The sequence below is a fragment of the Aythya marila genome (assembly GCF_965140915.1).
Source record: "Aythya marila genome assembly, chromosome: 4".
Lineage (NCBI taxonomy): Eukaryota > Metazoa > Chordata > Aves > Anseriformes > Anatidae > Aythya > Aythya marila.
Window position 1 is genome coordinate 72,901,277 of NC_139045.1, and position 12,346 is coordinate 72,913,622.

The 12,346-nt window shown below is 35.4% G+C and overlaps 1 protein-coding gene across 2 annotated transcripts in view; it reads right to left on the reverse strand.

Moving 5' to 3' along the window:
- Positions 1-12,346, reverse strand: part of CTNNA2 (catenin alpha 2) — a 474,395-nt gene that overhangs the window by 34,614 nt on the left and 427,435 nt on the right. For both annotated transcript variants that reach the window (XM_082760174.1, XM_082760175.1), the window contains exons 14-15: positions 4,953-5,066; positions 1,316-1,497 (exon numbers count right to left, since the gene is read on the reverse strand). In XM_082760174.1, the coding sequence (XP_082616300.1) occupies positions 1,316-1,497; positions 4,953-5,066 (296 nt within the window). The remainder of the gene's footprint in view (positions 1-1,315; positions 1,498-4,952; positions 5,067-12,346) is intronic.

The window sequence follows — 12,346 nt, forward strand, 5'->3', positions numbered from 1 at the left end:
AGATTGTCCAGAAGGCTGCAGAAAGCATTGATATTCTGGACTGTTGCTTGAGAACATTATTTCTTCATTATGTGAAATGATGGCACTACTTGGGCAGTTTTTCACTCTGTTTTTTGACAGAAGGATCAGAGAGCCAAAGACAAGAATAATACAAAAAGTAACTAAGACTTCTTGAAATCATCACCCTTCAAAGAAGGTTCTGCACTCTCATTTGGTATACAGAAATTGTGAGTCTGCTGCCAAAAGAATAGTTGTGAAAGCAAAAGCTGGGAGAAAAATGAGTAAACTGAGAGAATAATTATTCAGAAAGAAATACAGCAGTCATCTATTCAAGTGTAGGCAAACTTTCTCTATATATATTTAAATTTAAAATGCATAAAAATATTTGCTGATACCTATACCAATTAACTACCCATGTAAATTAATATTATTTACATACAAACGTATGTATAAGGTATGTGGAAACACTGTATTGTCACTGCAGAGACTTTTTTCTGAAATGGGCTGAATGATCCAGACACAAGGCATTTTAATCGTGACAAAAGACAAATGAAAAGAGATTTTTGTCTAGTTTTATTTAATCAGATTTTGATAAATGCCATTTATAATTTTGAACTCCCATTCAAAATAAATATCAGAAAAGCTGTTATTTATTATGGTGACCTGTAATTCAAAGCATATTGTAAAAAGTTATCCCTGGTGTGATTAATAATATGACCATATTTAAACAAAATAATTCTGTTTACTTGATATCACTACTGAATGGCCTTTTGATTCTTTGCAATTAGAAAAGAACAAGACATCAATAGAAAAAAGAAATGAAAGAAAAAAAAATCGTTACTGACAGACTACAATGAAGTATTAGATCAAAACAGTTTCATTTAATTTGGTATTTTTTTTTTTAGAAAGTTCAGTCTTCAAAATTATATAAATAGTTTTGCCATTATTTTTGATTGACACAAATTGTGTTGAAATGTTGAAAGTTCAGAAAGGCACATGCATTTAGATGGGTACTAAACAAAATGTCAGTTGAGTGTCTGTAAGGTCACAGACTATCTTTGCTGCTGAAATTCAAGATGATCTGCAAATAAAACAAATTTGCAAATAAGACAAAAACTTCAAGTATTTAATCCAATTTGGTGAAATATCTAGAGCAATCATGCACAGAGAACTGTAGAACCCATCCCATTATGTATGACCCATGTTATCAGTCTTTGCATCCCCCAAAACACAGTGCATCATCTCAATAGGCTATAAACTGCAACAAAAAGGAAATGTATGAAGAAGTCCTTAGCGTGGATTATTTTTTCCTTACCTAGTAAAGTCTGTCATTTCCATCATAATCATGCACATCTGCTTTGCCAACACAATGATGTCATTACCACTGTCATCCCACTTGGCTACCTCCGCATCCAGCTTGCTCTTTTCTTGGTGGAATATCTCTACCTGCTCAGCAATCTTAGCCTTTTCCTCCTGGGGAAGCTGAGCCATGATAGCCTGGGGAAGAAAAAGGGAGAAGCTGGGCATGAAAAAAGGATGCTAGAAATATATTTATTGATTCAAACTGCATGCCCAACTTCTAGCTTCTTTTTATGGCAGTGGAAGACACTAAGCAAAGTCCAGCAGACATTTAGTTTCTGTTAATACAGGCACAAACAAATTCACAGGATGTTTGTAGGTCTTCTTTTACCTTCAAAAATGTAAAAATGATCTAATGCCATGATATACAGATTCTTCACCACTCTACAGAAGAAGATTAAGATTTAACAGTAATTATCTTCAACCTTTAAGAGAAAGAAAATGAATGAAATCTACTGGAAATGGCAGACTGAATTGCCAGCAACTCCTCAAGTCTCAATCTCTGTCATGAATACAGCAGTTTTCTGCTTAACCCAACACTAAAATAAGCTATGACATGCAAGATAATACATTTGAAGTGAGCTGTAATGAATGTACCTTTCAATAAAATTTAGTAGTCTAACTGTATCTTGGAAGATATGCAAAAAGACACTAAGCGAGTTGATACTAATTTGTCTCGACATTATCAACAAAGCAGAAAATTCCCCCACCCACTTAAAAAGAAAAGAAAAGCCTACAAAATTATAATAATTATTTCTGAAGATCAAATGGACACTTCCAATAATGATTTCCAAGTTGAGCTACAATTTGGCTTTAGGGCTCTCAAGACCACATTTAATGGGGTGTGACATATATTTAAGTGTCGTTACATTTTTTCTTGTTTATGTCACTTTCAATCAGCTGACATCTTTCTCTACATATTCTTAAAACGCTCTTGGCTTTTAAAAATTCATAATTGACCTTTTCCACAACTGAAATTAAGAAAGGTTATAAACAGTAGATCAGAAAATGAGAAATTTGCAAGTTAATCAAATTAAAATTCAACACATGACTTTTAATTAGGCCTTATCAATGTAACTCAGCAGTTTAAAATGTTAGCATATTAGTCTTTCCACAGAAAAATATAAGTCAGTGTAAGTCAAGCTAATAAATAAATAAATAAGCATACATATAAAACACTAAAACAGTTGAATTAACTGAAATTAAAAGAATATGATGGGAGCAGTAGAATTTGGAAAGCTGGTCTGTATGTCTTGCATGTGGTTTCTCTCAGTGGGCAGCTTCATCTGCACAGCCTTTAAATTGGTGTGCAATGTTTTAACATTTCTATTCCAGCTGCTGATACATTTTCAAAGGAGCTATATTCTGCAGCAAACGCAGATCATATATTCAAGTTTTATTCCTACTGAAGACCAACACAAGCTTTCCTACCGAAATGCTAATAGCTTTATACAGTAAGCATATTAAACAAATCCATTACAATCCACAACTTAAAATCTAGCTTTTCTTAGGAAAAAGTTCAAATAAGATACTACTGTGCTTAGCAGACTCATTTCAATGAGTCACTCAAGACTTAAGATTGTGGATGGTGTCACTTCTTCTTAGCGTGTTTTCATTTTATGTTTTCATCCACTTGTTGCTTCTTGTGACATACTGCATTATAAGTTACCCAGTAATGGGACTGTCTTTATAATATATTATGCTTATACAGTGTGCAGCTGATCAAAGCAGAAGGTTTTAAGTGCAGCAATGATAATAACTGCAATAAATGTAATACAATTTAAGACTCCTAAGTCCCTAGGTGAACTAGATTCTTTGCAAAAGTATTACTGCAGCCTGTATTTGTTTTTTAGATCAACAAAGATGACATGATAACCAATCTTAGATGCAACCTACAAAACAATGACTACAAAATACCAATATTACACTTCAGTACCTTTATATTTCAGACTTACTTTAGTAATCAATTAACAGAACTTTATGCTCTTTAAAATAAAAAAATACCCCAAAGATATTAATGTACATCCAGAGTACTCATTATGTTTCTCAGAGTAAGGTATAGGTATCCAGATGTCTTTCTGCAACTCTTCCAACTTCATGCTTTTCAGTGCCAGTTCCTGGTCACCCAACTCACTGGGATTGGATCTGCAATCACACTGGTCTTCATCTAGGTGGTGAGGTTACTAGTCATCATATCCAGGCAACCCAATAACAGACAGTAATTTTTTGTTCTTGGGATACAGTGACAGAGAACCAGCTCTTCTGGTATCTGGTATGGAATGTTTACTATCTGTATTCAATATTCAGTGAAATTAATTTAAAAAAGAAACTTCCACACATTTCATTGTACCTGTCTTGTATTCCTCCCATACCTCCAAATAAACTTTGTTTAGGTTTGCATTACCCTTCCTTTTCAGTGTCTAAAATGTTTACTTCAAGTCCTAACGTACTGTGTGTCATCTTACAACAGCTGACAACTTCTCCTTCCACACCCTTTGAACTATTCTTTCAAGCCACCATTGCCTTTTGGCCTTCAATGTTCTCAGCCTTGCAAATCCTCTTCCAGAATTCAAGGTAAGAAGTTACCTTCCCAGCTACTAGCTTTTGTTTGAGAGAGAGGGTGTGTGTGTGTCTGTGAATGTGTACGTTTCTCATTTAGTTCATTATTTCACTTTCAGCAAGTTCTATTACCAGAAGAAACCTGCAGAAATGTGCAAAACAGCCGTGGAAATAATCCAGATAGTTCCCAGTACTCCAGTGATTCTCCGCTGAAAAATTCTAAGGCCTTCGTTGTTGTTGTTTAACTCTCTTTCCTGCCAAACATATTTTCATGATGTCATTTATCCCCCAAATGATACTTCTGTTATTGTTATTATTATTATTTTAATCTGAGCTGAGCAGCATGTTTAGTGAAAGGTAAACATTCATCAGAGAGTGGCAAAGAATCATAGAACCTATGTGTCTCTCTTGGCATACGACTGTGTCAACAAACTTCACTTCTCTGGCACCTGTGACCCCTGAAGCACTCATCAGCTTAATTTGCATTCCCCATGCACAAACTAAGGTCACAAATCACAATGAGTACAGTTCATCATGATATAATTACCCTGGTAAAATTACATTGATTCAGTAACAAATGTCTTCAATTACAATTAAATTACAGGGACTACTCCAGAGCCTAAACAGCTCTCCTTGACAAGTTTGCACACTGGGAAACATGACAAAAATAAGATTTTTTCTGGATACAGTACATGGTGCCCTGATGGGATTTTTTTTTTTTTTTTAATTTCATTTTTTAATTTGCTGAATACTGCCACAGTTAAAGCACATTCCAAACTTGCACGGCCTCCTCCTACAGCACTTACCAGAGCAAATAGGTGGTAACAGGGTATAACCTAAGCCTAAGGAAAATCATTCAATAAACTCAATACTTTTCAGATAGGTGAGACATGAAAAACTTTAAACACCTAGGTGAAATTACTCCTGCTGTTTAAGTGACCCTGACGATCTGAAATTTGCATGTGCTTTCTGAGGCATAGCTTTCATTCGTAGCTATACAAACACTTAGCTTAGAACATGGGTTTTATACTCACCCTTGCACTCTGGCCAGCAATAAGTTGGTCGTCTTCAGTTTGAACACTTGTTCGGCTGCGAACGTCATAGTCTTCCTGCTCAAAGTCTGAATCATCTTCTAGCTCTTCAGGGGTCTAGAAAGAGAGAATGGGAGAGAAAGCATGAGAGGGGATGACAAGCTTTTAAAGGATACAAAGTCCTATGTACAGTAAGTTCTTATTTCATCAACTACCTGCCCAGGAAATGCTGTTTCTCTTTCCTTTTAAATTAATTTTTCTGCCCAAGCAGTCAAGAACTGAAATTGAATTGGCTTAAAAATTAAGTTGTTTCAACTTTAGTTTCCTTTACAAATGGCATATATCATTACCTTGCTGTAACTTTTTAAAACTCTGTTAACATGATGAATGCAGTTCCAGGAACAAACATCTTTTGGAAACATTAGTAACCGGAATGTAGTATTTCAAAACAATATTATTTAATTTATAAATGGACACTACTACCATTATATTCCTGGAATCTCACATAATCTTCAAAAGAGAAAGTAAATACCTGGGAAAAGGTAACTCACATCCTGGAAGAAAAAGTTATCAAAGTGAATAATAGATTTCCTCTTGAAAGAAAAAGTAAATTGTCAACCTTTTTTGAAGCAAATGTAAAATTCATAAACTGCTCTGTCTTGTTGGTGCCAACAATTATATTCAGATCCAGGCCTTTGGAATTTGCTTCACCCTCCATACTGAAAGTGCGTTATCTCCATTGCTGGTGCTATATAAACGATGTGAGGGTATCTGAGCACACTGACCAAACCTAGTTACATATGGCTTGTTTTCAGGTTCTTTAAAGGGAGGGAAGGAGAAAAAAAAAAAAGACAAATTATGTATCTTTTGTTTGGTATTTTCACCTTCTAGCACAGGATAGGAGGAAAAATATCTCTGTTAAATATACAGGAGAGCATTGTGGTTTAACCCCACAGGCAGCTAAGCACTACGCAGCTGTTTGCTTACACCTCCCCTCACAATCACAGTGAGATGGGGTTAGATGGGGGAGAGAATTGGAAAAAAAAAAAATAAAGGGTAAAAACTAATTCATGGGTTGAGATAAAGACGGCTTAATAGGACAGAAAAGGAAGGAAGGAAGAAAGGATAATAATAATAATAATGAATACAAAATATATATGAAGTGATGCACAACACAATTGCTTACAACCTACTGGCCAGCCACCCTATATTTATTGTTTCACATGATGCCACATGGTATGGAATATTCCTTTGGCCAGTATGGGTCAGCTGTCTTGGTTCTGTCCCCTCACAGCTTCTTGTGCACTCCCAGCCTCTTCACTGTCAGGGCAGCCCAAGGAGCTGAAAAGTCCTTGGCTCTGTGTAAGCACTGCTCAGTAATATCTAAAACACTGATGCGTTATCAGCATTATTTTCACCCTAAATCCAAAACACAGCACGATACCAGCTACTAGCAAGAACATTAACCATTCCAGTCAAAACCAGAACAGAAAGAAAGAGGGAAACAGCCTACTTTAAAAAAATATTTAGTATTATATTTGATACAGATGGTCCAGGAACAGAAATAGCCTCAGAATGGAAAACTATATTCCATTTTGCACTTTAATAGCATCTAGTACAAAAGTCTGTCCACAAGTAACTTCTGTAGGTACAGTAAATGATAGTAGTAATAGAAAAAGAAGATCACAGTAACTACAGAGAGATCCTCACCCTACTGGGTACCCACATGTCTCAGTGTTAACCTGAGGGGCTACTGCCATAGAAGAAATCATTCATGCTGGCATTTCTTGCTTGGAGGCGCTGTCAAGTTTCCTAGCAGAGGTGCTAATCATTGCCAGTTGTCATTACAGCTCTGTCTTGAAGATGCTCAGTCACTAGGAACTGGTCCAAACCCTCTAACATAATGTTGAGAAGTCTTTTGGAGATATTTATATTACAGCCTGGTTTCCAACATGAAGTGCACATCACTGTTTGTAACAGAAAATCATCTGCTTTGCTAGCTACATGGTGAAGTGCACATGATGGGGAGAAAAAAAAAAACCCACAGCCATCTTCATTTGGCTTAAAGAGTATGAATTAAATATGTGTTTTGAGCACTGAAGGAAGAAATAACCAAGTATGACAGTATGGTGATAAAACTCAGGCAGCATCTCTGACGAGATGTATGTACAAATAGTGCATCTAACAGGTTTGACAGGAGATGAAATCTAGGTGAAAAAAATGAATTTGTCTTCTTTCTTCTGCCATACAAAAGAAATGAAAGATTGGTACCCATCATTGTACTACTGTCCAATGGTCTATCTGTCCAAACATCTTTGATCACTGCATTCTCTTTGCTTAGCTGCCTGAAGGCAGGATGTGACTTTAAATTCTGTCGTAAGCAAACCAGCTACTAGCAGAAACACATAACTCCCTAAGCAAGACAGAACACTTCCAGTCATAGGGCTCAGATTTTCTTCTGCCCAGCCTTTACAGCAAAGAGTAGGAATAGGCAGGAAAGCTTCAGCCCCTCCTTGGCAAACCATCTGACTCTTCCAAGTCCATTCAACCAATCAGTTGTACTGGGCATTGCAAAACCAACTCCCTTCCCCAGGTATACTCGTCTTTGTTTCTTCTGTCTGCACAATTTTGTAGAGGTAAGACTATAAAAGGTAATACGTAGCCCTTTCACAGCTTCTTGCAATCAGAGCTGAAGCAGGGTAAAGGCTGTGAGAGCCTAAGCTGGAGAGATCAGCCAGCTGCAATATTTAAAACATTACATCCCAAAAGTGTAACATGTAAGCACAGGCTCTTAAAGAGCCAAAACATTCAGAAACTTCTGTGTTTCAGTGATTCATTCTCAAACATTCAGAAAAATGCATTGCTGTTTGTTAATGCCTGGTATTCACAATCTTAAAATTTGTGTTCTTTAACAGATGGGAACTTAATGTGTATAAATTTTTAACTTGGAGAAAAGGCAGTACAAAACAAAAGGACAATGTAATTGAATTGTTATAATATACTACAAATACAAGAAATTCTAGTAGTTACCCCCTGTACAAGTGAGATCTAATCCAGAAGTAATTTCAGATTCACTTGCTTAAGGTTTTCAAGTGCGGAGAATTCTACACCCTCATTTTCTTCCAAAAGCAGCTACATTTTTCATTAAGATGAAGAATACTAGTGTACTCTTCTCTGTAGGCCATTTGAAACATGCTTCATGTTTTTCACTGTTTCACTGCTGCTTTGTTCTATCTGATCCTTTGGAGATGCAGCCTATATAGTAAGGTCTTCAGTTTGTTTAGAGACAAAGGAGAAAAAAAGAAAAAAAAATATAGAGAGGTAACTGAAATTAAGCTTTTTATCTCCTTAGCAGAGACTTCTAAATATATCATAAGAACTCTAATTTTTGTGTACAACTAATCCAACCATGGTATTTAAAACCTAGTTTCCAAGACAACAAAGTCTGAAACTTAATTTATCTGAGTTGGAAGATAGAAGGACAGATTCAGTCCTTCAGAAATCTGAGTCTATGGTCATACAAAATAAGGAAACTTGGATTTCAACTTAGAGACAGCATCTAAACAACACTCTGATGAACACCTGTGGAAGAGGGAGCTAGAATCATTTTCAAAACTAATAGATTTTAAAAATTCACTGATATTAATGAACAAAAAAGTCCATTTTCATAATTTTCAGACTTAACTGCTATATAGCACAGGCCATAAGACTTATAACGATTATTTTGCTTTCATATAAAGTGTCTCTACTACATTTGGAGTATATTCTTCACTGCATTCGTCTAATTCTGATGAATTCTCCCAGTGGAGAGACTTGCACAATCCAAGATAAATTACCTGGTAATTATATTCTTTTACTTTTAGAATGCATGCTTTACTTCTACTATGAATTTGGTGAAATTCAGCTTCCAGTCATTGTGTTTTTTAGTTTTTTATTTTTAATATTTTTATGGCTGCTAGACTGAAGAGCTTGCTGTGAACAAATATCTTCCATCACTACAATTTTCTTCTATCCTTTGTAACTCCATTATGAAAATGTAATTTTTGCATGTATTAGATGTAGAATGGCATAGATATGTAGGATTACAAGTGTTGTTTGTTTAATATTGTTTAATATTTCACCAATTCAAAAAGACCCACTACACTATAGTTCCCTACGTGCTTAAAAATTTTAAGATGCAATTATAAGAAATTCAGCACTGTAAACACCAAGTGAGGCCAACATTGTAATGAGAAGAAAGAGAGATATTTCCGTATTTTCTACCACTAAAATACCTTCTACTTCTAAAAGCTAAGAGAAAAAAAGCCTGTACAATACGCTTTTATGTTCAACTCCATGCTATTCTAGGCATTTGCTTCTGTACAAAGGCAGTTGCAGCCTGAGTGACTCAGGTGCTGCAAGCACCAACTGAGCAGTAAAGACAAAGAACCTCTCGCACAGCAGGTCTTCAGCTGTTTAATTATTTACAGTAAAAACTAATACTTCGAATTCAACCTGAAAAGCTCTCAGTATAGACAATGGACTCTGCTTTAGTGTCCTTCAGAGACAACCTATTTAAAAAGATGATGTGATTCTGCATCAAGTCTCATTTTCCAGAGGGGCTGAGATGTAGTAACACCTTGGATTTCATTCCAGAGGCCACCCTATGGGTGATCAAGGCTAATCCTATATTAAGAAGTATGGATTCAATGGAGTATGGATCCAAACAGTAAGTACTGCGGACCCCACATTTGCACTACCCTAATTTGATTTTTATTCAGTGTAGGTGTGCTTTGCAACCATGGAATGAAATTCCCATAATGTTAAGAGTACATTTAACATGCTCCTAGATAGAGCAGATCTTACAGGATCACCCAAAAGATCAAGTTCATATGTTGTAAAACTACTCAATAACGTGAACCAAAACATGGCAAGTGGGAGCAACTGGAGTTTGACTTTGAAAGTGCACTCCTGATCCAAACAAATATATCACGTTAATACAGTTGCAACTAACCTGCTATTGGCAAGGCTGCCAATAGCGAAGGACATGTGTGAAAAAAGACTGGCTTCGTAGACACATAAGAATGAAATAAAACGGCATTGTGATTACTTCTAACTGTAAAGCAGGTTTCCATCTAACTACTGAAGGAATTTTACAAGTAGTTATAAAAAAACAAAGCGCAATTTGATCCCTCTGTAGTAATTTAAAATAAACTAAGGAACTAAGTTAATATTTCCTATCTTATTTTTAGGTTCTGTAATTATACTCCTAAATTTATTTATACTACTTCTATTGTGAAATAGATTTTTTCTTCTGTATAGATCATAATAATAGACCTCAGTGTAAAATGAGTCTCCTTTCTCTTTCAGACAACGAATAAAATCTCCCCTTTCCAAATAAGAGAGATTTCCTCCCTTTCCTTTAGCTTACTAAATGTAATAATACCAACAAAAATTAATTTTAAAAGTGGCTTATGGAATAAGAGAATCATCTCAGATAAATTCAGTCTTTCATGGCATGCACACGAACAATTATTGCCTGAAAATAATTGTGTCAGAAGCTCTAAAAGGTTTGCAAGTTCTTTTTTTTGTTATTGTTTTTAATAATTCCTCAATAAGTTTTACAACCTGAATTAAAGGGGTGTGTGAGAATTAAGAAATTATTAGATAAAAATATTATAAAGACTGTCTTTTATAGCTTAATATCTACCCTTTCATTGTATATTCCGATTCAACATTAGATATCTGGATGGGAATGCTAAGAAGAGATTCAAACTGAAATTAATATATATATGTATATTTTTTTTTCCTATAGAAAATAAGCTTCTGACTCAGCAAACTCTGCTTTATGTAAATTTATAGATGTGAATTTTCCCAGTTAACTCATAAGGATAATGAATCAATTTATGTGCTTTAGTTCTCTGCCTGGGTAAGAAGCACCACATTTAGCTCCATAAATAAGTTAATTGTCTGAATGTAAAAAATGCATTTTCCCAATCTGGATAAGCAGAATTCATTAGCTCATATCATACATGGAGAGGAATGTGGTAGTGATACAACTGCGAAAGTAACCTGGATGTTTCTAAGGAGACCGTGAAGCCTGAATGCTGATCAGCTTTCCAAGCTAGTGCTTAACGTAACAGTAAGATGGCACTGAAAGAAGTGAATTTAAAATGGTGCTTTCTGCTTAGCCAAAAATCTTATTCAGTATGGAAAACCTCATAGCAACCTCAGTGGGACAGATCTGATGTCCCACTTTTACCCAGGAAGGGGGTCCTGGAAGCCAGAACTCCGGGCAGGTGACAGTAGAAAATGGGTCTGCAGAAGAACCCAGCTCATGATTGCCTCTTATGAAATAGTTTAAATGTCTGATGGGATTAAAAGACTGATATGTACTTAGAAGAGGCTCTTGTCCTAAGAAAAGTTTAGCAACAGCTGTTACAGACTAAAGAACTAGATAGTCAAAGGAAAAAGAGAGATCTTTTACTATGCAGATCTTGTGTTTCCATCCTGATCTGGAAAATACCCCAAATGTCTCACATCCAGAAACAGGGTATGTTTGCCCCCGTCATCAAACATGCCTATAATTCAAGCTACCTGAGATTAGCTCTGGGTATGGGAATAGGATTTGTTTTGCAGTTATAAATATAAATCTGTCAAAAGCTTTTTTAATATATAATGGCAGGTGACTAAAATGAAGCTATTTGGGAGTGCTCTAACTGCCTGAAGTCTTTCATGAGTACTATACTACATTCACAACCTGAAGTGAGGCAGTTTTCTCTGGGATTTTCACAGTAACTTCATTTGTACGTTGCTTTCATCAGGACAGATTCAAGGAAATTTGGGTTTCATATAAAAACTTAAATTGGGATGTCCAAAACATATGTATCTAATATATATCTATGTATTTTTTTGAAATCTTAGACTACGGACTACATTAAAAAGCAAGACACACACATCTACTCTCACAATTATCATGCTGTTTTGCCTTTTTTTTTTTTTTATAGATGCTTAAGCAAATTGAATCAACTGGTTAGTCAACACTGAAATGACACATTCTTTAGTTCAGTAAACATTCAAAACCATCTTTGCAGATGCTCACTGGAGCAGCAAGATAATTTATTTATTCATTTAGATTTTAACCAGACTTACCTCATATCCTAGGCAGCACACATACATTAAGAAAACAAAAACATTCTACACAAACTTTGAAAATCTTGGCAAAATAATGGTATTACTACGGAAAGAGTTCTACAGTTTACATCTGTGATTCTGTGATTCTATGATCTACAGGCAGCTGTGATAAAATCATCTTTTAGGTGATTAATAAAATAATTTTTGTTTGTCCCCTAAAATAACCTCACCCCTTTGCTTTAAAATACTTTTCCAGTGCACATACTTTTATTTTATGCTTGTTT